The sequence below is a fragment of the Lepisma saccharinum genome, chromosome 3, assembly GCF_977018435.1.
Source record: "Lepisma saccharinum chromosome 3, izLepSacc3.1, whole genome shotgun sequence".
Classification (NCBI taxonomy): Eukaryota; Metazoa; Arthropoda; class Insecta; order Zygentoma; family Lepismatidae; genus Lepisma; species Lepisma saccharinum.
The window spans coordinates 52,934,414-52,961,762 of NC_139231.1; the positions used below are offsets into that span (position 1 = coordinate 52,934,414).

At 40.2% G+C, this 27,349-nt stretch overlaps 1 protein-coding gene across 2 annotated transcripts in view; it reads left to right on the forward strand.

Moving 5' to 3' along the window:
• Nucleotides 1-1,812: 1,812 nt before the first annotated feature.
• Nucleotides 1,813-27,349, forward strand: part of Dolk (Dolichol kinase) — a 78,121-nt gene continuing 52,584 nt past the window's right edge. For both annotated transcript variants that reach the window (XR_014441386.1, XM_083118546.1), the window contains exons 1-5: nucleotides 1,813-2,034; nucleotides 9,802-9,897; nucleotides 14,407-14,678; nucleotides 19,440-19,660; nucleotides 23,334-23,522. Coding sequence is in view for 1 of the 2 variants with exons in the window: in XM_083118546.1 (XP_082974672.1) it covers nucleotides 9,839-9,897; nucleotides 14,407-14,678; nucleotides 19,440-19,660; nucleotides 23,334-23,522 (741 nt within the window). In the remaining variant the exon portion in view is untranslated. The remainder of the gene's footprint in view (nucleotides 2,035-9,801; nucleotides 9,898-14,406; nucleotides 14,679-19,439; nucleotides 19,661-23,333; nucleotides 23,523-27,349) is intronic.

The window sequence follows — 27,349 nt, forward strand, 5'->3', positions numbered from 1 at the left end:
AGCCTCTTCTTTTGTGTAAGTCTGAGAAATTTGGATTGTAAATCATGTTCCTAACATCCTGGTAAAAAATCTTAGCAACCTGGAATGTTGTCTTTTCGATAGCATTTGCTCTGCCAATTTTTCGGAACTTTCATTGGACGGAAATATATGGTAAAAAATATTAGGCCTAGTATTTTTAGTTTTCTTGAGATCGTGCAGACATGCGCTTACAGCACAGTGAGACATTATCATCACTCTGACACTATAATATGAATTTCATAAAAAGAATAACTGGAAATACAGGAATACAAGAGCAAGGAAAGAAACTAATGGATACCAAACTTTCCCCAGCAATCTCTCATTGGTATGACGTCACAGTTTTACAAACGTCTCAACTTGCCAAAAAGGGGCCTTATGACCAGACCTTCCGAGGCAAGCGGCAAACAATGTCCACGGACCTTGCAGGTACCCCATCTATGAGATGTTGGGCAAGCCCCAGAGTCACTTATGCATGGAGATCGCTTAAAAAATTCCAACCTGAAATCACCCATGCTGCATAAAACGATCGGAACTGTTACCTTCCAATTAAACAAAAGGAATTTGAGCCCATGTAACTTTACCATGTGCAACCGATGGAGGGTTAAACAAAGAGGGGTGTAGAGTTAGTTACCGATCCCAGACTCAACCTGTTACCACCTAGATTAAAACAACAGTACAACCCTATAGTAATTTAATGTATAGTACCTTCCCTCGTCTGTGGGATAACTTGCACAAGCCTGAATTACATTTGGAAGGCAGACACCAAAGAAAATCCAAATTTGAAAATATCACTTACATATAATGACACTGCTTGCTTTGAAATCGGCGGTATGATTTCTAACTTTGTTTCTGTTCACCGCCATGTGTAATGTATTTTATACACTTCTTAGTTGAAACCTCGGTGGCATGACACCGTACTACTGCGATTTCGATTACCGTTTGCACTGCACATAGGCACTGCAAAAGAATGAAATCTGTCTGTTTTCCACAATATGATGATCATGCATTGAAAACGTAATAAGCGGCAAATATCTGCTTTGAAACAAGAGAATTCCACTACTGAAACAGTGTAAAATAACAGAGTAAAGAATCAAAATTAATGAAAATGACATTGGAGACTTGTCAAAACCGAGATTTGGTGTAAACAAACACTGGCATTGCATGTGATCGCATGCACGGCATGCACATGGTGGGTCTCACTTATCGCACAACACTTGAGCAACCTTGTGGCTAGTTATGTCTAGTTCTCGTATTTATGCTAATGGAACCTAACCTAACCTCGTCTGACGTCAAAACACAAGGTAGCAAAACTGTTGTGCGAAGAGAAAGACCCACACAAAGTGTAGCCCATTGGGGGTCTCGAGAATCCAGACATCAAAGAGAATGAGATTAATTCTCTTTGCCAGACATGTTCGGCCTAATCTGTGATGTCCGGCGTTGGAGCAAAGAACGGTTTTAGTATTTATGGCATATTTGAGTAGCAATTGACAATCATCTTACGGCCAAGGCTTTTTCACACACCACCCCAAACTTAAATGGTAACCAGTGGTAACCACAACCGCTACAACTCTGATCACACGAATTTCAAACTTTTTTTTTTTGGCAACAGTTCCCCCATCCCCCTTCATCTTCTTTCTGATGTAAGTGCAGAATGTCAACGTCAAAATTCAAAACGTTTAGTTACGATGCAATTTTTCGGGGCTTGTGCTTGACCAAACCTAACCACTGTGATGCTACTCAACTCTGCATCCATGCCATTAAAACCGCGCTTTGATCTAACGTTGAGCGTTACTGGAGACACCCAAACCATTTCTTTCTGCTATAAGCAGAAACGTATCCACAACACGTAAACAAAAGCCAAGTTGTGTAATAGTGCAAGGTGCTTGTGAGTGACAACTCAGAATGACTTGTAAAAAAGGTTTTACAAAATTACGAACCGAAATTCCATTTGGAATAAAGATGAAGTTCCTGTGTATTATGGGAACAATCTGAGGGTTCAGAAAACTTGGTTTGCAGGTATCGTACAATTTGATGTCTGCCTTCTACTTCATATCTTCGTATGTATTACATTTGAGTAACAGTAGTATAAGCCGGAGACACATTAAACTCGTTTGTTTTCAAATAAAAATCATTGCTACTTACCTCATATGCATAGCGGAAGATTTTCAAGCTGGGATCACTTTTTTTCCATGAAAAAAGCGTTATTTTTAACATTATAATCATTTATTGGTCGTCGCTAATTCGGCGGGCAAATTTTGACCCACGTTGTCTATCGTCAGCTGATATGCAGTATCGTCAGCTGATGTGCAGTGTTTCAAAACTTATGAACCGAAAAATGCCGCACAAACTATTCACAAAAGGTTTTTAAGCGAAATTTGAGGCTAGACTCTACTTTACGTCCTTATCTGCATGGTGATTGCTTCTTTACGTTCGCGGTGCGCGATCGTGATGCGGCACCCGGCATCTCTTCGGGTAAGTACCTTTTTCTTTTTACACTTTCTGTTCACGATAGCCCCACTATCCATTCACGGGGTCGAGGTATGCCTACGAGGTTAGGTTAGGCCTGTTAGGTTAGGTTCCATTAGCACTCATTTCACCCCTAAATATGTGCTTCATCATCTAAAAAATTCTTCAGTACGTTCAATTGCGCATATCCGGACAACATAGGTTTTTATCGATTTACTCCTTCAGGAAATTTTTGCTCGCTTTGGGATTTACGTTGTTGAATTCCTTAAAATATAAGCTTTCCAACGATATATGACACATATTCCTTATGAAAAGGACGTAAACTAGAGTCTTACCTTACATTGGAAAAAAAAAAAACCACTCACACGTCATCTTGTCAAACTTCCGCATGGTTGCTACACTGTGAGGGGGTTACATAACCGAACGCATGGAACATTTGATTCACATAGTCGACGGTAATGGCGGCACGAGCTATCGTACAACGGAGATGCATGATTGACGAAAAATACCTTATTTACAGGCAAAATACGTTGCACGATTCTAAAAAACAATTTCCCCGACTTAAGAAAGTCCTCAAGAACGCAATTCCGTAAGTACTTTCTCGTCTTTTCTCCTGTAAATTTTAAGAAATCCGTCTCCAGCTTATACTATCGTTACCTTACATTTGTATAGCTGAATCGAAATGTGTAACTGTCCTGGTATTATGTTCGCATACCCTCAGACTGGCTTTACGACGTGTATACAATCATCACTTAACATGTTTGGTACTTTTATAGTATAAGGGAAACACCTATAAATCATATTTCTTACATTCCTAACATACTATTTTGGGTACCTATAAATCATATTTTTTACATTGCTAACGTACTGTTTTGGAATGCAGAACATTTCCTAAGGTGAAATAATGTATTTCTAACGGCAACACTGCATAAATCGACAAAACACACGCACAATGCGCCCTGAACCAGTACGCTATCGCCCACCATAATGTGTTACAGAATCAAAATAACAAGTAACAGTAAGTACTCGTAAATGTAAGAAATAGATATTATCTTAGTTAGAAAGGTACTACTTTACTATACCGGATACACCTATCAATGATTTTTTTACATTGCTAACGTACTATTCTGCATTGTGGAACATACAAAAATAATGTATATATCTTACATTAACGAGTACTTACTGTTGTTCCTTATTTCCCACAAACCATCCACGGGTAGCCCCAAAAACCATTGATTAGCACTACTTTCGTTCAATTTAGCATATACGGACAATACAAGAGCGTATTGTGCTCTCGTGCAGAAAGCAAATGGCGGCAGCAGCAATAACGCGTCGGAAATAGATTTTCGTAGAAAACCACATGCATTCGCATTAAAATGGATCAAAACTACATTCCCGAACATCAACAACGCTACAGAAAATGATTTGCGTAAGTACTTTCTCCTGTAAATTTGAAGAAATCCGTCTCTGGTATAGTAAAGTGTTACCTACTGTTTTAAACTTTTTGGATGGGGGCGATGATGGATGTTTCCACATCATGGAGGAACGTTTGGATTCCGGTGTCCACAATGGCACAGGTGTCTCATCACCCGTAATGATGCGATACAGAAATGACGACCCTTCTTGTTGATAATGGATCAGGTGGTTCAGACTCATGCCCATTCGTCTGCCTTTGTCATAATCAGTGAGATTTCTTGGTACCCAATGTGCACACACTTTGCGGTAGCCAAGCGTGTTGTGCACAATACTGTGCACAGAACCATACGAAATGTTCAGTGCATCTGCAATGTGTGACAGTGTGATTCGCCTATCCTCCCTAATCATTCCCTCCACCTGACAAATGTTCTGGTCAGTAGCTGAAGTTGACGGTCTGCCACTTCGCTGATCATCATTAATGTCAGTCCTACCATTTTCAAACTCCTTACACCAACACCACACTTGTTTCCTGGATAACACGTTGTTTCCATACACCTCCACAAGTTCCCGATGGATCTCGGCTGGTTTCTTCCCCTTCACATGCAAAAACCTGATCACACTTCGCTCTTCCACATTTGACCATGTTTCTAGTAACCCTGCCATCTTCGAACTGCGATTCTCTGCAACTGTGTCACCGTGCTGCTCTCTAGCGGACACCAGGGATACTATCCATCAATACCTACAACACACAAAAAGAAACAGTTACTAGCAAATCGTTGTACATTTTTAGGGCACTTGTTACCTTACTTTTTGATTCTACCTTGTACATTCCCGAACATCAACAACGCTACAGAAAATGATTTGCGTAAGTACTTTCTCCTGTAAATTTGAAGAAATCCGTCTCCGGTATAGTAAAGTGTTACCCACAACTCCCCCCAACTAATTCCGCCTACTTTTTGACATACACACATTTGCTCGCAACCTCCGATGGCAACATTTCTGGGCCAAAAATCCCTCACTCCAAACTACCACCAGTGAAACCCACCCGAGCCTCCTTCAATTTAGCCCCCCTCCTCCCAAGATCCACCCCCCCCCCCTGCCCACCAACCACCCCTTGGAAAGATACATCACTGCCGTCATTTCCACCACCTCTGACAGCTCATTCTTAAATAACTTTCACAACCAACCTAACCTCAACCTCCCCCCCCCCCGCCCCCAACAGAAAGCCCTCAGAGACCTCCGCAACAACCACAACATCAAAATCCTCCCAGCTGACAAAGGGTCCACCACGGTGGTCTTGAACTCTCAAGACTACCTGGCAGAAGCCAACCGCCAGTTGGCTGACCCCTCCACCTACAAACCCACCACAGTTGACCTATCCGCCGAACACCTCAACAAAATCCAGGACTTCATCCACACCCGCGGCCCCCCTGAAGGCCTAACAGCTCGTACCACCGCCATGTTAATACCCGACAATCCCCGCACCCCCACCTTCTATCTATTGCCCAAAATCCACAAACCTGGCAACCCTGGCAGACCCATTGTGTCCAGCTATAACTCACCCACAGAAAGAATCTCAGCCTTTGTTGACTCCCATCTCCAGCCTCTTGTGAAAGCTCTGCCCTCCTACCTCCGTGACACCAACCACTTCCTCCAGAAAATCAGCACCCTTCCACCATTGCCCCCAAATACCATCCTTGCCACCATCGATGTTACTTCCCTCTACACCAATATACCTCACTCCCATGGCCTCCGCTCCATAGAATTCTATCTCAATAGCAGACCCAAACCTCACAACCCCAGCACCAACTTCCTGACCCACCTAGCCCACCTTGTCCTTACTTGTAACAACTTCACCTTTGAAAACCAAAATTTCCTACAGATCCGAGGTACAGCCATGGGTACCAGAATGGCCCCATCCTATGTAAACCTCTTCATGGGCAAACTTGAGCAAGAGTTTTTGGCTACCCAACCCCTCCAATCCCTCCTCTGGCTCCGCTTCATCGACGACATCTTCATGCTCTGGACACATGGAGAACCATCCTTGTCAGCTTTCCTGGACGAACTTAACCACTTCCGTTCCCTAAAATTCACCTGGACGCACTCCCCCAACAAGATCACCTTCCTGGATGTGGACGTGCACATCGAGGGAGGACACCTGACTACCTCCATCCACATAAAACCCACCAACCACATGCAGTACCTACACTTCTCCAGCTCCCACCCGTTCCACACCAAAAAAGCCATTCCATTCTCTCTGGCCCTCAGGGGACAGCGCCTGAACACTTCACCCACCTCCCGCCAGAATTATAACCTCCGCCTACACCAGGCCCTGGTTAACCATTCACGGTTAACACTAAACACCTCCAAAAACTCTCCAATCTCTGCCGTCAAGCTTTTCACCACCGCTCCTCCACCCACAACCTGGACTTCACTTGTCGCCATCCACACCAACCACCACAACATCAGTTTCAACGACTGCTTCCGGGTAGCGATCATCCATCTCCTACCCAAACCAGCCAACACCTCTGTTCGCAAAAGATGGGATACGGCCTATATATCGGCCATGAGTGCAACCACTCCACCTGGCCTGAACAAGGCCACCCAGTAATGCCCATCCCTCACCCACCTTCCCCCCCCCCCAAACCATCCCGTCCCTCCCGCCCTCCCAACTCTTCCTACACACTCAGTTTACGACGAGCCTGGTGACGAAACAGTGTTTTTTTTTCTTTCTACGCACCGCTTCTTCTTCGATGGGGACCTGGCAACTCTGCAGTGCCCCAACTTCCGGTTCCATCTATTTCTTCTCACACCGATGATGCTATGAAATTAGCGAAAATTTTGAATTTTTCCACTGTCCGGTGAGTGTTTCCTTTTACCTTCTTTGATTTTTACTTAGCCCTTTTGTCCCTCCTTGCTTTTATCCATTATATATATATATATATATATATATATATATATATATTGATTGAATTGATGTTTTAAGGCCACTTTATGCACATTAAGGCTAATCATGACCTACAGTTGAAAGTGGGATCCGAACCACTATGTACTTCCACCGTGAGTCGAACCCAGGACCTTTTGATTGACTCGCTTGGCTTTTGAGGAATTATATCGTTGATTGGAAGAAGATGGTCACTCACCTTTGCGGTCCCTGGCCAGTCACCATGGTTCCTTTGGTATCTGGACTCAGGCGGTCTGCTTTGTCGTCACAGTCAGCCTGGTGGAGGCAGCAAGCAGCTGGGAGTGACAGTGTTAGGCAGCAACCCGGTAAACGCCGATCTATGTATGGAGAGATAGGCAGCAGGCGATGACTGCGTTGGGTGTTCTCAATGTGGTCAGCAGAGGTGCAAGACAGGCTGGTCCCCAAGTGGCTGGCCAAATTCTCGGATGAGTCCTGATGTGCTCTTCTTCAGCTTACAGACTTATGTGACTCTGCCAAATGCCACCTTGGTCAGTCCAGGTGGGAACCTCCTGCTTGGTGTGTTGCCTCAGGTGGTGATCTCTCGTTCCTCTCCTGAATTGGGGTCTTATCGATCTTGATTTCATGCCGGAAGTTGCTGACATTGCCTTGAGTCAATCGCTACTTGCTGCCTCTTCCCTATGATTGCAACCTAGCGTTGTGGTGTTATTCAGCTGAAATAGTGGACTTCGTTGCTATTTCTCTTCCTGGTTTGGGGTGACGATATATGAAACAAATCTGTCTTTTCATATGCTGACTAACTACTGTATCGTGCAAGGACCATTCTCAAAGGAAGTGAATGACTTTCACAGAAAAATCTTGCAGAGTATTTTATGTAACCTTGATGTAAAAATATAGAAAACTACATTAGCACTTAGCCTAATTGCTTCTTTCCCTTGCTTTGATAGTTAAACCACTAAACAACAGATTTTATCAAATTATTTAATTAGTCTTGTAATTTATGAAAAATCAAGCTTTTATTTTAAGGGTGGAAATTATTTTTAGGTCATTTTTTTAACCATTTGAAGGTCATTTTTTTAAAATTTTTTTAGGTCATCAACTTCCGAGCCCTAGGCATGGCCATAGTATTGATTTAAAACTTAATCCAAACTTTTCCTTACACTTATACTTTACATTTCATGGGCGTATACTGCAGCAAACTCTTTGAGGTAGTGAGATCTATGTCTGACAAATTCACTTGTGCGTAAAACTAAAAAAGCTGACATAAATCTCAATCTCAGTGTTATGAATATAGAGCCAGCACTTTAATTTCTTCTGGTGGTGTCTTTGTCAATAGAGTCAAGACAGTCTTTCTCAAGAATCATGAAACATTTAGCACTCTACATAGTCTTTTATCAATATATATTTTCAGCTTTTGAAATTCCTATGAATCCAACCATTAATAGGTGTAATAATCCTATGTATGTTTGGCTGGTTGTTTTAATAAGAATATACACTCGTTGACATAAAAATGAATCACCTAGAAGGAGTGGTGGAAATGATATGAAACTGCACCTGTTGACAGATTATGTGACTGTATTGCAATGATTACAAAATCAGATCAAACGGACAACAGAGTATGCACTATGGGCATACTGCTGACCCCATGTCAATATAATGTGGCACCCCCTGGGGTCTTGATACATGTGCCGATTCGATTTGGAATGGAGTCGTAGAGCCTTTGTATCGCACCACACCCATTGTAACTGGCCCTCGATATCCTGCAAATCGGCACTGGGTCGGAGTTGACGTCCGAGCTGATCCCTTACATGTTTTATCAGGGAACAGATCAGGGGATCTAGCTGGCTACGGAAGTACCTCAACATGATGCAGGCAGTCCATGACACATGTACTGTGTGCGGACAAACATTCTCGTGTAGAAAGACTGTACCAGGGTGTTGTTTCAAGAGGGGTAACACATGAGGATGCAGAATATCCGTGACATAGCACTGTGCCTTCAGAATCCCCCCAGAATCACTACCAGAGGTGATCTGAAGTCATACCCAATGACTCCCTACACCATGATGGCAGAGGTAATGCTGGTGTCTGTCTCAACAACAATGGCAGGATGTGTCCTCTCCCCTCGGCGCCTCCATACTTACACACTGTGGTCATCCATAGTAATGCGGAACTGAGATTCATCGCTCAACATGATGCAATGCCACTTGTCACTGTCATCAGCAGACTATGTCTGTTATGGCAACACTCCAAATGCAGCAGTTTGTGTTCTGGTGTTATCAGCAGCCTCCGCCTGGGACGGTGAACTGGTAGTCTGGCTGCTGCCAGTCTACAACCAATGGTGCAGGATGAAACAGGGTGTTGAGAGTCCTGTTCGTGTGTCCGGGTAGCAGACATGATGGGGTTGCACAATACTGCGATCCTCCCTTGGGTGTGGCCAGTCTTGCGACCGGAACCTTCACTACGTCTGTAGGTACCCTCACGTGTCCATTGGTTCCAACATTTGGCCACTGTGACATATGAATGCCCGAGATGTCTGGCAATTTCATAATTTGACCAATTGGCCTCATGCAGACTCCCAATACGGCCCCTTTCGAATTCTGTCAAGTGTTGGTAACGCTGTCTGATGCATCTACGAGGCATTCTCTGTGTTGATCACCTTCTCTCAAAGCGTTGACTGACTGTCTGGCACTCCACACATGCCTTATGAACGCTATCAGGCCTGATAACACGATCACGCGGTGGCTCAACTAATGCACTCTATGGCCATTCTAGACTTTACAAATCATTGCAACATTAATCATTTACATACATATTGAATGTACACACGTGTACGAGATGACGTTCAAATTGGACCTTTCTTTCTGGGTGTTTAACTTTTTTTGTCAATGAGTGTATTTCAGTATTTTAAGGGCAATACTAGGAATTTTTGTTGATGAAATTGGAACATTTACGTGAATAACAATATTCTTATATTGCAGATTTTCAATTTGAAGTTAACAATAAGAACAAATCAAAATGGAGCAGTCAAATAATGTCATAAGTAACTATTTTAATAGCATGGGAATAAAGCTAAGGTAAGATTTGTGAATATGCATTACTTGCGGAGTGCAAAAATATGAAACCATGAAATAATTAATGTAGTGTTTCTTTGTCGAAATGTATCATATTTGTTACTGTAGACCGATCACAAGGAAAAGAACCTTTGACCAAACGTCTCCGTAAAATGCATAGGAGTAGCGGGTCTGTGCAGGCTCTTTTGCTTGTGGCTCCACTATAGACAAGAGTGTTTTCGTTAATAATATACAAGAAAAAGAAAAGGGAATGAAATAATAATGGACAGTTTGCCTACTAATATCTTTGCTGTTGGCTGTACCTCTTAGTTTTTATATTAAAAATCATGTACTATTTGAAAGTCGCTATGTTTGTACACTTGTTGCCTTGAGTTTAGACCATCCACTTTCAGCAGAATTCACTAGTGCACAGACAGATACAGCACTGAGGCACATGTTCGCTTTTTGAATTCTCCAAAGTTTTCACCAGATTAAACCACAACATGAAGATTTGCAGCAGCATTCAGAGTAGTATTGACAGTGCATGAAAATGGTGTCTGCTAGAATACTGCTTGTGACTACTTTCACTCACTTATGCTCGAATATATAGAATATCAAATATAATTTCAATGTGACAATAATCATGCAAATATATATGTAAAAATTCATCCTGGCAGTTTCAGCGTATAACCATCTATTAATTTTCATATATTGCTATGTGTTGGTAAGATACACTTACATTTTAACATGGAGGTAATGACTATGTTCACTTTAAATAATTCTTGAATCTTTCCTGCTTGCGAATACTGAAGAGAGTCATGAAAGTGATGTTAGCTCTCGAAAGCTCTGAAGCTATCTGGAAATCACCTGGCTGATTGCCCAGGAAAAACCTCTTCTCTATGTTCACTTTAATTTTAGTTATATATGACATTGAAGAAGCAGTACTCCATATAAAAGAAGAACCAGCTAGAGACAGGATTAGAAGAAGAACAGCAGCCATACTGAAGAAAGAAATGGGAAAACAAGGAAAAGTAGATAATTTGAGTCAAAAAGAAAGGGAAGGGATGAAGAAAATCAAGAAAAGAAATGATGTGGTGATAGAGCAGGCAGATAAAGGAGGAGCAATTGTGGTGATGGAAAGAGAATGGTACGAGAAGAAGTTTGAAGACCTAAAAGAAAACGGATATGAGGAGATTTGTGGAACAGAAGAAGAACAAACTATAAAAGAAAGGGCCATACAAGATTGTAGGAGGAGTGGATTGAAGAAATGCATAAAGGAGACAGGAAGACTACCAAGTTTGAAGGGCTTTCCAAAGATACACAAAGTGGAGATAAAGTTAAGACCAGTAATGAATTGCAGAAACAATATTTTGGAACCCTTGGAAAATAAATTAAAGAAAGTTATTGAAGTGTTAGTAACACAGCAAGAAAGCAGAGCACTTAAGAACAGTGAGCAAGTAGTAGACCTCATAAAAGGACTTAAGTTAAATGAGATGAAGACGACAATGTTTAGCTTAGACGTAAAAAGTATGTTCCCAAGCATCAAGAGGGGACACGTTTTGGACATTATTAAAAAGAGAATGGGAAAGGAAATTATAGGAGAATGGGATAGTGAAAGGGTAGTGAAGGTGCCGGAAACCATTTGGAATAACGGTTACAGTATAATGGGAGATAAAATAATGTTAATGATTGAAGGACTGAATATAGGTTCTAGCCTAAGCCCATCATTGGCTGAATTGGTTATGAATGAACGGGAAAAGAAAGTGATAGAAAAAGGAGGTGACAAAATAATTCTTTTTTGCAGATATGTGGACGATTGTTTTGGCATATTGAAGGGAACGAAGAGGCAGCTCGACATTTTTGCAAAAGAAATACAAGATGAAGAAGGAGGGATATTATTGGAACTTGAAATAGAAGAAGAAGGCAAGTTAAGCTACCTTGATATATTGATGAAAAGGAAGAGAGGAGAAGAAATTGAAACCGCTTGGCATCAGAAGAAGTGTGCAGCAGGGGTATTCTGCCACAAAAGAAGTGATGTAAGTGGGGTGACAAAAATAAATTTTATAAAGAATATGGAGGACAGAATAACGAAAATATGCACGAAGGAATGTGAAAAAGAAGGCAAAATAAATAGCCTATGGAAACAGCTGGAAAGGAATGGCTATGAGAAGCAGGATAGACTGGACATAAACAGAAGAAGGAAGAAAAGAGGAAGGGGAGAATTGGAAGAGAAAGAAAAAGAGAGAAGGTTTGGAATAAGGAGTATGGGGAAGACCACAGAAAAGATATGCAAAGTGCTTAGGAAAGTGGGCATTAAAACTTACAGGAAGGGAGGGAGAAGCATCTTAGGAATAGCGAAGAATGCAAACAAGAAAAAGGAAAACAGAGAAGAGGAAGGGATTATCTACGAAGTAAAATGTAAAGAATGTCAGAGTGTGTACATAGGAGAAACGAAAAAGAGACTGAAAGATAGGCTAAAACAACATAGGGATGATGTATGACTTAAGAGAGAGAGAAATGCGATATTTAAACACACGAGAGAAACAGGACATGACATAGGGTGGGATGAGGCTAAGCAGATAGGAAGGGAGAAGAGAATGCTAGTGAGAAAATGGAAGGAAGCCAAGGAAATAGAGAAGAAAGGTGAAGAAGACACAATGAACTGGAATGGGGGACTGAGGTTAAACAAAGAATGGAAGAAGGTGTTAGAAAGAGTGGAAAGGACAAGAGAGAAAGAGGAGAGGAGAAGGAAGAAAATGAAGGAAAAGAGTGTGAGATATAAAGCCCAACCACATTCTATATGGAAGTATATATTTTTAACCTTTTAGGTGAAAGTTCAGTTCACAATAGTGAAAGCCACCTGCTAGAAAGTTCCAAAACAACTTTCTAATAGTCTGGAGGGAGTAATGTTTCCTGTATATATAATGCCCTGTTTTTGGTATCTTGTTACTTTTGTACTTGATACAGAGTCTGATGAAGACCTTGCTAGAAGGTTGAAACGTTACGTTTAGTTTATGTTTTTAATAAAATAAATTACTGCCTTGGTCAGCATATTTATATTTTTTCATAATCATGGAAACAAGGCTTAATGGTGTTTTAGTTTCACTGCGTCTTTCAGTTGATGATCCATATTTAAAGACCCACTACTACAGACAAATTACGGTTATAGATGAACTACTGGGCTTCGAGCGTATACTGATCGCTTGCCTGTTCGAGAGTTATTCGCTCAACGAAGAAACTGTCAATTCCTTAAGCCATCTAGCGTCATCCATCTATTAGACAATTGAGCAAAAAGGCCTCGATGCAGCAATCTAGTGTTATTTCACTCAACACATTACAGGAAATTCTAAATCTAGTGCATCACATTTGGATGTGAAGAAACAAAACAAAAATACATATCTTAGAATCTTACTTTTATTATTTTCTTTCCCAAAAATTGTGGTCTGGACTTCATATATTTATAATTTATTTGAAACACGTACTTCTATATATATATATATAAATACTACATATCCTAAAACACTCCCGTCAGTAGTCATGTGGATCACTGTTGTGCTCCATTGAAATATGAGTTCTAATAACAAGTCATTAATGGATAAATTTCAAATAACGACTGAATGAACGGAGTTCCTGGACTGTTCCAAGTCGCAGGTTCAAATTCCTACCTTGGCCTGGATGTTCTTTGTGAGTGTCCCTTCACCAATTTCATCACTCATCCTAATCATCGTGATTAGCCAAAATTGTTGCTACATGACATTTAAAAAGAATAATAATGAAACTCAACAGGGAGGTATGTCCCTGTATGCCATACCCCTCCCCAAAGAATGCCAATTTTATTTGTATGAATGTATAAAAAATGTTATATTGGCATGAGAAATGATGTGATTCACTATGTAGTCTTCATTTGTTTCAGCATGAACCATTCCAGATTTCACCACAATTTGACATTTTTGTTTATCAATCTATTTAATTCTGAATAAGGGCTTACAATGTTTCATTGTAATTTTCATTTAATGTTACATAACTACTAGAACTGAGCCAATATCGATCCTGATTTCTTAAAATCATAACAGCATTAGGTGATACCGGTAGTGTATCTGTATCAATAAAAATATGTTGGAATTTAATCACCAATGATTGTCCATACTTTTCTGGAGTCATTGTACAGTCCACAAAAATGCCATGCCACACACTCACAAAGTCTAGATATCCTTGAAATTATGCAAATTTCATAGTGTTCTTTATTTTTGTAACAAAGATTATGGAGAGAGATGGCTTTTGCGATTAAATTATTATTTTGTGTGAAATTACAAATATGTAAGATGCTATACTATAGTTCCAATGTAAAAGTTGTGTATTAACATTTATAATTGTCCCAGACACTATGAATTGTTACAATTTTCGAGTATCGACATTAGTGTTGGTGGCAATAGATACAAATATTGTCAGTGCTATGTATATCGACTACCCTAATGACTTCACATGTAAAGGTATGATTTATCATATTACCGCGAGTGTGTTCTTATGTTACAGGCCATTTGCTAGTCATGGGATATGGGTGAGCTTTTTGTTGCCACTAGCAATCATGCTCAGTGGATGTTCAGATTCTGAAGTGTCGGAACAATACCACATGGCATCTACCATAGCTTCGGGACAATTTGGATCAGCTGTGATGTATCTCCTGTACATGATGGATGCTTCGGCAGCAACTAACACAGCCTCTGGGTCTTTAGTTGGTGATTTTGTGACATATTTTGTGCCAAGCTCCATTACATCTCTTCTCTTTTACCTTGGAATGGAGAGAGGTAAGTTACATTCATTAAAACACACACATACACTTGAGTTCTATTCTAAAATTTCCTATAGGATAAATGAAACACAAAGTTTTGTTGTCGCCAGAATAAAATTCTGGATTTGGTACTGCAATAAAGTGTGAATTTTTATAGTCATGTGGGGTGGGTATGTTTTTAATTTTTATGTGATTAAGTATTTATGCCACTTATTAATTGATTCCTTTTTGAGTTATCAGAATAACCTATGCTAATGCACCAAATTATGTAAAAATTCATAATAAGCAACAAAAATATTGCTTCCTCTGGATCCACAGCTCTTATGGATGGACAATGATGAAAGATTATTTCTTGCAATTTAAAAAAAAATGAAGATGGTTTTTGATACATTGTCAACTTAAAAAGTCTGGGCATGGGTGTTCTTTGAGTGTCTCGTCATCAATTTCATCATATCATCATTCATCCTCATCTTCACAATTAGCCAAAAGTGACAGGAAAGCGAAGTAAAATAAACAAAATCAATTAAAATCAATCAATTTAAAAAGTGTGGAACATGCATGTTTCCAGTTTTTAATCATTAATTTCATTTTTCCTAGGACACCAGTCCATGCTACAATCCTGAAGTACCTTCAAAATAATATATTCTTTTGTTAGTCCAGAAAAATGAAAAAATAACAATAAAAAAAAAAGACAATTTCAGTTTCTTGCACCATTCCAAAAAGAGATTTCTTCTTATTAACACAAAGTAGAATTCAAGATATTTCCAACAAAGGAGAGCAGAAGTCTCCATCATTTGTCACATGTTTTCATATGACTTCAAAAGTGCACGTTCTTTTCCCTTGCAACTCTGTAGGGCTGTTACTTTATTATTACAAGCTATAGGGGGAAGAAGTATTTCAGGTTTAATATATGTCTGTACAAGATATCTTGATGCTAAAATTGACAGGGCTAGTAGGTGGATGATTACAACTCTGAAATAGTTGTTGAAGTGTATGTTGTGGCTGTTAATGTGGGTAGCATCAGCATGGATGAGTGGTGGTTGTTGATTCTGAGGCTCAGGAGAGTTGAGGTTTCACCCAGGTAGGAGACACCACAGCAAAGAAAGGAAGCGGAGATAAGAACTATTTATTTAGATACTCTGAGGTCCCAATAGGGACTAGAGCAAACGAAGGAGTCGGAGTAATTGTAGTTGCTGAAATTGGTGAAAGCACCTGCCATCCTTGTTTCTACAGTGAACATGTAGGCAAGCTGCATACTGTAGAGTCTTTCTTTTTTGTGTGGAAAGTGTTTATTGTTCCTTCCACTTACACTTAAACCTGTAGATGTGTATTGTAGGTTGTCCATAGATTTTTTATGTAGACCATTATTGCTTTAATTTCAAATTGAAAATTTAGCTGCCTAATCTTAGCAAAGTATAGCTTCCAAAGTAACCTATATTGGAAAGTAATATCTCCACTGTAACTAACTAACTCTCTAGCCTTCTTAAACCCGAAGGTTCATCGCTGCAGCAACACAGGCCTTCCATCTGTCCCTATCCTGAGCAAGATCTATATACTTTTTCCATCCCTACCAATTTCCTTTAGGTCCATCTCAACGTTATCCCTCCATCTTCGTTTTGGCCTTCCTACAGGTCTCTTACCATCAGATTTTTCAACAAGAATCCTGTAAACTCCTCTTTCCTCTCCCATTCGTGCCTCATGTCTTGCCCACCTAAGTCTTCTTGATTTAATCATTCTAATAATATCTGGACATGAATACAAATTATGTAGTTCTAAATTATGTAACCTTCTCCACTCACCTGACTCCTCATCCCTTTTAGGTCCAAATATTTTCATAAGGATTTTATTTTGCAATACTCCCAATTTATGTTCCTCTTTCAATGTAAGGGACCAAGTTTCGCATTCATATAACAGGCAAAATTACTCTTTTGTATATTTTAACTTTTAGTTTCTGAGATATTAAACAAGAAGACAAAAGTTTATGAAGAGAGAAGTAACATGCATTTCCTGAATTACCAGGTGTGCCGGTTAATAATTCTTAATTGATCTGAAAGAAAACAAGTGTATCTGGGGAGAAAGGTAACAAATCCTTATTCAAAGTATGCGCCATCACTAGCTATACACTGTGCCCATCTGTCCGTCAAATTGTGGATGTCCTTCCAGAAAAATTGTTCACATTTTGAGGTGATCAAGTCAGCAAGCCATTGTTCGACATCTTCGTAATTGTTGAAATGTTGCTGGGAAAGTGAGTGAGACATCAATGAAAACAAGTGGTAGTCCAAAGGGGCTAAGCCTGGTGAGTATGGTGGTTGGGGCAACAATTCCCAGCCAAGTGCAGAAATGGTGTCTCTGATGCCTTACGCTGTGTGTGATGAGGTGTTGTCATGCTGTAAAATCACTTTTCCGTGTCTTGTCGCCCAATCTGGGTGCTTTTCGATCAATGCATGGTTCAAATTGATGAGTTGTTGACGATAGCGAATGGCATTCACTGTTTCACCTGGTTTCAGAAGCTCATGGTACACCACACCCTTCTGATCTCACCAAATACACAGCATTGTCTTCCTTCCGAAGCGATTCTGTTTTGCGGTCCATGTTGAAGGTTGTCCTGCGTCAACCCATGACTTTTTGCATTTTGGGTTCTCGAAGTAGATCCATTTTTCGTCCGCAGTCACTATCCGATGAAAGAAAGACTTTCTTTCATGCCGAGAAAGCAACACTTCACACACCGTTTTTTGCTTTTCCATTTGTCTGTCGTTCAGATTATGTGGGACCCATTTTCCTGCCTTCTGGATCTTTCCCATGGCATGAAGACAATCAGATATGATTTGGCGACCAACATTTAACTTCTCTGCCACTTGTTGTTGCGTTTGCGTATTGTCTTCGTCCAACAGTGCTTTCAATTCGGTGTCTTGGAATTTTTTCAGCTGGCCCGGGCGATCTTTGTCTTTCAAGTCGAAATCACCACTTTCGAATCGTCAAAACCAATGCACACACGTGTCTTGCATTAGGACATTGTCACCATACGTTTCACAAGGATACGATGGCTTTCACTCGCGTTTTTCTTTTGATTGAACAAGAAAAGCAGGACGTGCTCCTTATTTGGGTTGAAGGTCAACAACCTTGGGTGAACGAACCCAATATCACGATCACTCGCACTCGGTTGCACGTCCACGTCGTTTTGACAGGTACTTCCCTGGCAACAAACTGACATAACAGATGAGACTGTGCACCAACCCTTGCTTTCAGCACCATCCCGTGACGAAATTGAGAATTATTAACTGGCACACCTGGTAAGCCTGCTTTTTATTTCCTCTTTCATATCATTTTCATTTGTTAGTATTACTCCTTAGATTTTTATTATTACCTAACACTTGGTTTCGGCCTGTAAGCATATATTTAGTTTTATCTTTGTTAACTTCCAAACCTATCTCTTTAGCTGCTTTGAAAAATATTTTAGCATTATTCTTAATTGTATTGATATCATCCCCTAATAAGTCTACATCATCTGCATACAGCTGAGTTACACCATTTGAATAGCTTCCTAGTTCCTGGGTGTGTGGTTTCACGTATGTCAGTTTCACTCTGGTACAAATGAAACATATATGTAGATTAACTTATACTTTAATAACATGAAGCACTTAAATAACACTAAATATAATGAAGGTTTCCACACAAATGTACATGAATATGACGAGGCGTACAACACACGTACGTCGCCTCACGACTCAACTCGGACTCACACTGCGCATGCGCACACTGCATGGCAACAAGCTTAATAAGAATGACAATTCGTCTGAACACCATTTAATTTTAGTCCTTGGTTAGTTTCTTTTACCTTCTTAACAGTGTATTCTAAGGCAAAATTAAATATCAATGAAGATAATTCATCTCCTTGTTTTAACCCATCATGAATTGTAAATTTGTCAGACACGTTAATACCCACACGAATTTTACATTCTGTTTCACTGGTGCATACTTTTATCATATTAACAATCTTCTTAGGTATTCCAAACTCTACTAAAATATTATATAATTTATCTCTTTTGACCAAATCATATGCTTTTTTGAAATCAATGAATAGCTGATGGGCACTTTGATTATATTCCCAATTTTTCTCAAGTGTCTATCTGATGAGAAAAATTTGATCTGCAGTTGATCTGTTACATTTAAATCCACATTGATAATCACCTATAATTTCATTAGCATATGAGGTTAGTCTTGTTAAAAGAATGTTAGATAATATTTTATATGTTGTTGATAGTAGAGAAATTCCACGGTAATTATTGCAGTTCATTTTATCACCTTTCTTAAACACAGGAACAATTATGGATTCTATATCTTCACTGTAAGCTGTAGGTTTTATAATGATTTATCATAAAGGATCAAGATTTTGGTACAAAATCTAGGGATATTTCAGGATCAAAGGTAGTATAAAATCGCATTTCAGTGTTAAAACGGTGAATAAAACCCTAAATTTGATATAAAAACTTCTAATAGCACATTTATTAGTTATCAGAGTATTAAGTTATTCCTGTGTAAACGAGTCTCATTTTTGCTTCTCGAATATTTACAGCAGAATTAATAATTTTTTTGTGATTTGCATAACTTACAGTATAATGCAGTCTTGTTTGTAAGTAAACCCTAAATTTCATATTTAAGAGTATATTTCACATATTGCAGTTCATTTTGCATAATTTCGTGACAAAACATGGTAGAAAAATGCACCTCACACCTTTCAAAGACATGAAAAATTAACATTACAATGTGTTTCTTTCAGGTGTAATATTCAGTATATTTGGTGGTTTCTTGTCAACATACCTCTATTGTAAAGGACTTCCATGGCTGCTTTTGCAGTGTCCAAATAGTTTCACCTATGGGGAAGCAGCAATAGTAGTTCAGTCGAGCACAATATTTTTATTTTGCTCCATTACCAATATTATTGAGAAAGTTCACACGAAACAGAATGACTTACAAGACACCATAACTATTATCTTACAGGTGAGTCCTGTGTCAAGTGTAAGGAACAATGTATTAAGTGTCGGATTATGATAATTTTGTTGCAGGGTTTTATTTTCTTAATGTCTTTGCTGTAACATGTCTGTCCATGTGGAGGCAATGAAACATCAGGTGTGGATGTAATGAAACATGTTCAAGATTTGAAAGGCAACTTACAAAACAAGAAATTATCTTTATTCCTTCCTATAAAGTTGAAGGGACTTCTAGTCAGTCTTGTAGAAGACAAAGCTGATAAATGTGTTATTGGACAATCAGTTTGTAATTTTTATGGAACACATGTAGAATGTCTGAATCAGTGGCATGAACACTTCAAAGAACTTGAAGTTTTTGAGTGCACTGTATTGCAGCAAATTCCAGTATAATGGGATGTGCAACTCGACATTGATTTTATTGCCACTAAAGGATTGTTTTCCTTTTCCCTATCAGTTGAGACACATCTTTGTGATGAATTCAATTTTGTGGTAAAAATGTGACCAATGACAAAGGTTCTACAGTGTGTCCATTTCGATCTTCAGCCGAGAGATCGGGAGAAGTGTGGCGGGCGGTGCTGACGGAGATGCCGACATTTGCAGCCTGTAATGCTCGCTTATTTTTAAGGACATATGCGGACATTTATAAAATATTGCAAAACGAGCACTAACCTGTGTTATAAGAGTACGGTTTTAATTTTAGTGGCTGTATGTGCTGATGATTTTGACACGCCCATCTCCTGTGAAACATGGCGTAGAGGTTTGTTTGGAGAACGTTCTAACGCTGCACCAATTTCATCGAGTTTTGCTTCGGTTAGAATCTGTCGTTTTTGCTTAGGTGTTTTAAAATTTAAAGATCCAGTTTCTCGTAATTTAAGGACAAGATGTCTAACCGTATCTCTATATGGAGGTGAAACGCCTGAGAATTTCTGTACAAATTGCCTACACACGTCTCGACACGAGTCTGTTTTCACGTAAGTGTCATACATAAAAATTATTTGTTCTAACGTGAACCTTGCGGCTGGCATTCCAGTCGTCTCACTGACACAACACATATACAAACTGCAATAACACAAACAAGTAACGGCAAGTAACCAAGAATAACACTCTTGCGCACAGTACAAAATTAACACGCTCTTGATTTACATCTGCTCGCCACTATATTCACAGCTCTGTCTTCATCTAGTTGCGAAGAAACAAACAACTCGAGCTCGGAGATTTCGGATTGCAACGAAGCTCACGAAAACCATTGACTTTTAACGGTTTCGTCTGCAGTGTAATCATGATACAGTGTTGCACATTCGAATCCTCCAAACGGTCCCCATCGACACAAAACTCTTTCAAGGATATAAACTTAAGCAGGACGTTACTGGTCAAAGCTATGATTAAAATGTTTTATTATCTGTGGCTCTTAACATCATTTCAAAAGCGTATTTATTTGTGTATATAAGGGCAGAACTTGGATGAATTACAGAAGAACTTTTGCGTGTTATAACACAGGTTAGTGCTCGTTTTGCAATATTTATATAAATGTCTGCATATGTCCAGGCCGCAAATGTCGGCATCTCCGTCAGCACCGCCCGCCACGCTTCTCCCGATCTCTCGGCTGAAGATCGAAATGGACGCACGGTACATGGAATGACTCTAAGATGAAATGGTGGGCTGAGTTGTTTGTGTATCTGAAATCTAAGAATGTGGGACATCAAGTCTTGTGCAGTTCAGTCACCCAGGAACTAGTGCTCCTGTAGAAGAAGTGTTTTCAATGGTCAACTAAGTGTGGACCTCTGAAAATCAAATGTTGGATACCCTGAATCTATGATGATGACCAAAATAAATTCATCCATACTTGTGTTGAATTTCATAATTTTCTCAAATCAAATTTCCACTTATTCAGACAGATATCATCATGTGATAAACACATAATGTAAAGTGCTTCAAGATTCAAAGAATTAGTTTACTCTGTATACTAGTATGTATGCATGTCTGCATGATATTTTGATGTTATATACGAGGCGCATCCAGAAAGTAAGTTTCCCTATTTTTTTTAAAAAAAAAACAACAGAGTTTCAGGAAACCATTTATTGGCAACAGGTACAGCAAAGGTTCAGCTATTTTTCAACATAGCAACCACCAGAATTGAGACACTTGTCGTACCGTGGTATCAACTTTTGGATCCCACTGTCGTAGAACTCGCCGCCTGTGAATGGAACCAGCGTGTGACAGATGTCTTCAGCTCTTCGTCGTTTGCAAAATGTTCACTGGAGGACAGGAATTTCTTGAGGTGCAAGAAAACGTGAAAATCGCTGGGAGCCAGATCAGGACTGTAAGGTGGATGATCAAACAACTCCCAGCCAAATTCCGTCAAAACAGCTGCTGTGCGCTGAACCGTATATGGACGAGCATTGTCATGGAGGAGCACAACACCTGCAGTAAGCATGCCACGCCTCTTGTTTTGAATAGCACGTCGCAATTTCCGTAGTGTTTCACAGTAATGGTCAGCGTTCACCGTTTCACCTCTGGGGAGGAAGTCAATGAGCAAAATGTCCTTCCTGTCCCAAAACACGGTGCACATCACTTTCTGTACCGACAGCGTCTGTTTGAATTTCTTCTTGACCGGAGATCCACTATGCCGCCAATGCATTGACTGCTGCTTGGTTTCCGGGGTGAAGTGCGAAATCCACGTCTCATCGCCCGTGACGATCCTGTCGAGGAAATCATCGCCGTCATCATGGTACCGTTGCAGGAATGTCGGTGCTGCTCCTGAACGTTTCATTTTGTGTTCGGGTGTCAGGTTTTTCGGCACCCACCTGGCACACAATTTTTTGAACAGCAGGCACTGCGTGACAATCTCATGCAACACGGATCGCGATATCTGCGGAAAAAGGCTACTCAACTCCATAATCGTGAAGCGACTGTTCTCTACGATGCGCTGCCGCACCAGCTCAACCAGATCATCAGTGATGAGGGACAGACGCCCACTGCGCTCTTCATCATGGACACTTTGACGACCTTCCGAAAACTGCCGACACCAGCGACGCACCATCTGCTTACTCATAATGTTCGGCTGATAGACCTCACAGAGCTGACGATGAATGTCAATTGGCGCAATGCTTTGTGCATTCAGAAACTTTATCACCGACCGAACCTCGCATGCGGCGGGAGAAGGAATACGACCTTCCATTTCGGACCACTGCTGCCTCGCTACTGGCATGCGGCGGGAGAAGGAATACAAGCTTCCACTTCGGACCACTGCTGCCTCGCTACTGGCGCCGGGCGGGATCTGTCCGCCTGGCATATGTTTGATACGTCTTAGCTCTGCTGCGCATGTGCAATTTACACACCTCATTATGTTTAGTTTCACGGGAAAAAAATAGGGAAACTTACTTTCTGGATGCACCTCGTACATTCCTCTGAATTTTCAAGCTTGATGTATTTTAATGAATTTGAGTAGTTGTAGTTTTTTTTGTTCTGCTGTGACAATGTACAATGTTAATTTATGACTATTTTGGCTGCACACATTGGATGCCTGCCCCAATTTGATTTCCAAAATTTCTGATCACTTTAATCAGTTGTCAATATCTAAGAAACTGCAACAGCTAGAAAAGGAGAATGATTCGCTTAGATCAAGAAATACATACCTTATCAAGAATCATGTATATAATACTAATTCATTTTTATCGTTTCAGGTTGGAATGATGGGTTTATGCATTATTGCCATATCCTGCTTTGCATTTAAAAGACTGAGGGTGTCTCTTCCATTTTATGTCTTCACTATTTATATTATGTGTGGGGCTGTTGTTCCTCTGCTTGCATACATATTGTTTACAAATCCAATAATGTGGATTGTTAACTTCATGTTGGAAAAGCCTTCCAGGGTAAGTATGAAATAAGTATCTGCAATGCAAGTGATTTAGGTCAGATGTTTTTAACGTGTGGTCTATGGACCCACAATAGGCTGCCATGCCCTCCCACAGTGTTCACAAAATTTTAAAGAAATGTTACCAGCTTTTCTATTTGTCATGAAGGTTGGAGAAAAATAAACATTTTAATTGAATAAACAATTATCAAAAATGTTCAATGGCTTCATCAACCTCTAATAGAATTGGTACCTGAGCTCGAGCATGGTGCTGGTCACATTACCTCTATACAATGGCCAAGACATCCACCATATGCCTTACAGCACAGTGCAATGAGCATGGGGAACTTTACCTTTACATTACTATGGCTTGTTAGAAGTAGAAACGTAGTACAGTCAACTCTCGATACAACGACCTTTCACAGTTCCCGGGAAAAGGGTCGTTATTTCGAAGGGGTCGTTATTGGAATTTACACCAATTTTCAGCTTAAACGGAGCTCAAACGGACACAAAGATGCCTAGGAGATGGTAACACCATTTATCTTGGTAGTTATACAACCTGTTATGCACAGGACGTGTGTTGTGAGAAGGAAAATAGAACATGAAAACGTTTTCACAAAAAATGATTTAGGCCTCCCCGATGGCGCAGTGGTAGCGTCGTCGCCTTGTAATCAAGGGGTCCCGGGTTCGATACCCGGTGGAGGCACAAGTGGTTCGGATCCCACTTTAAACTGTAGGTCCAGTCTCGATTAGCCTTACTGTTCATAAAGTGGACTTAAAAAAACACCAAATCAAAAACAAAAAATGATTTAAAATAATGTTACTTTCTTTCAATTGTGAACAGTCGTTGCTCTTCCAGGAAATTCTTACAATTCTAGTTCATGAGAAACTCGTTTGCACTGAGATCTATTGAAAGGAAAACAATCTCTCTCTTATTGAAAGCGAAACGAGGAATCTTGACACTAGTCAGACTGGCGCCAGCAAAAGTTGGGAGATAAAAAGGCCAAATGAATGTTGGATTTTATACGGGTCTACGGGAGCATTGTCTGTTACAAGATTCACTGGTAAGATTAGATCTCTCGGGAGAAACAACACAAGCTTTCTAGGCACCAGAAAAAAAAAAAAGAGGCAGGGCTGTAAATTTCGTTCTGGTTCGGCTGTGTAAGATACATCCTAAAAAAAAAGGTCACGTTTTCTTTGCTTGAACGAACTTCATTCACCCCCTCCCCCATTCAAGGGAGCAGTCCAAACTCCTTCCTTTACTTGCATTGTAATCCAGCGTGATAAAGGAAATGCGCAACTTGCGATCTGTTTTCACCCGATGCGTATTCTAGGACACGTCATTAAACAGCGTCGCAGTCGATAATCATTCGGGTTTGGAATTGAATTTCACTTTAAACTGTATATTTAGTCCCGATTAGCCCAACAGCATAAAATGAACTGAAAACAAGCTTTATGAAACTGCACATTTTCACATATCAAAGTGGTAGATCTTTTTTTACTGTCACGTTAATAGACGATTTAATGTTGGATTTAGGAGTATTCTCGATGTCAAACACCCACTCCTCCAAAAGTTTTCCCCTTGAATAATGTCTTTTTAATCGGTCTCAGGGACCATTCCTACATTGAGCACTTTTTTTCCACATGAATGTTTGTGAAGAAAAGCGAATGCAAATTAAATTTACAGTTTTTCTTATCAGAAGTTGCAGAACATGAAGTTGTTTTAACTCTTGTTTTGCTTTCTGGAGATCGAATTTTGTTATCGTCAAATCAAAACAGCTTTGCGAGATTCAAAACAATAACTTTTTTTTTTCCTTCGTGCTGGATGAGTCATTGCTGTTTTCAGCAAGCAAGGACTTCGCAGACGCTAGACAAAACACTGGCATCAGCTGCAGAGTAAAAACAAGGAGACCAGCTGGAAGTTCGAGCAACAGATGGCGGAAGAGAAAAATCCCAGCATTTTAAAGATAATGCAACTGTCGAAGATGGAACTTTTAACAGCAGTGTAAAGAAGAAAGAAATGGCCCTTGCTTTATGTTTTGCCATGCAACAGACAATAATACAGGCTATATTTCCTAAGCAGACAACATCATAAAAGAAATATAAGACCTGAATTCTACAATTATCAACATTGCCGTGCATACCAGTGGCACACACTACACTCTCTTCTCCCCATTCTCCACAGTGATCCTGAAACCAAAAACATATTTCCCAACAATCTCAGAGTGGTTTTCAAATGCCCCCCCCCCCCCAACCTCCAAAACATCCTGGTCCATAACACTCCTTCTCCACACAACCAACACCCCCTGCCGACAAATGCAACCGCCCTAGGTACAAGACCTGCCCCATCCTCATTACCTCTCACACCCTCCAGGTACACATGGCCACTGGCAAATTTACCCTCCATCCCAAAGGGACCTGCCATGCCTCAAACCTGATTTACATCCTCACCTGCAACATCTGTGGTGATTTTTACCTGGGGGAAACATCAACTGTCCTCAACCTCCGCATCAATAACCACCGCTCCTCCACCCACAACCTGGAATTCACTTGTCGCCATCCATACTAACCACCACAATATCCCTTTCAACGACTGCTTCCGGGTAGCGATCAGCCATCTCTTACCCCAACCAGCCAACACCTCCGTTCGCAAAAGATGGGAGAGGGCCTATATATCATCCATGAGTGCCACCACTTCCACCCGGCCTGAACAATGCCACCCAGTAACTTCCCCACCTCATCCGACACTTCCTCCCAACCCATCCCACAACTGACGTCTATCGTCGAGGACAACCACATTGTCATCCTCAGTAAGGGTGACAGAATGCGTTCTGCAGTGGACATATCCGCAGAAATAAATTAAATAAGAGAGCAACTACAACAGTGGAGAATCATCTGCATGCGGCTGGATTATTTGGTCGAGTAACAGTTCGTAAACCATTGTTGAAAGCCGTACACAAGCGTAAAAGGCTGGAGTGGGCCAAAGATCATGCTAACTGGACCATCGAACAATGGAAACAAGTACTTGGAAAGGATGAATCAAAATATGAAAAATTTTGTTCTAACCGCCGCCAATACATTCGTCGCCACCCTGGAGAACGAGTTTTGGAAGCTTGTATTATTCCAACAGTGAAGCATGGAGGAGGACGTGTCATGGTATGGGGATGTTTTGGTAACAATATGGTTGGTGATTTTAGTGAGAGTGCAAGGAACACCAGAACAGAAACAGTATCATCGTATTCTTTCACGCAATGCTGTACCATCCAGGACAAGATTAATTGGTCGAGGATTTGTTCTACAACAGGATAATGATCCTAAACACACATCAAAATTGTGTAAGGAATATGTCGCAGGAAAGGAAGCCGAAGAAGCATTGCAGTCAATGATTTGGCTTTTCCAATCACCTGATTTGTCACCAATTGAGCTATTGTGGGAGGAACTTGACAGGAAGGCAAAAGCAAAAACCCCAAGCTGTGTGGAGGAGCTGTGGCAGTGTCTACTGGAAGCCTGGGAAGGTATGAAAACAGAGACATTATAAAAACACAGCAAGAATGCCATGCATATGTAAAGCTGTCATCAAATCAAGGGGAGGACACATTGACGAACAGGCAGTGTGATGAAAATGCATTTTGATGCCTTTTTTAACATTTTTAACTTTTTGTGAAAAATTGGTGTCTTCTATACAGTGTTATATGTAGGTTGGTGTGTAACATACCCATACAAGTTCAGATATATATGCAGTATGATGGTTGGTTTCAACTAATAGCATTTTATTTTCATTTAAACAATAAATTTCATAGGTGAGTCTAAACTTTCTGCCGCTAGTGTGTATATATATATATATGG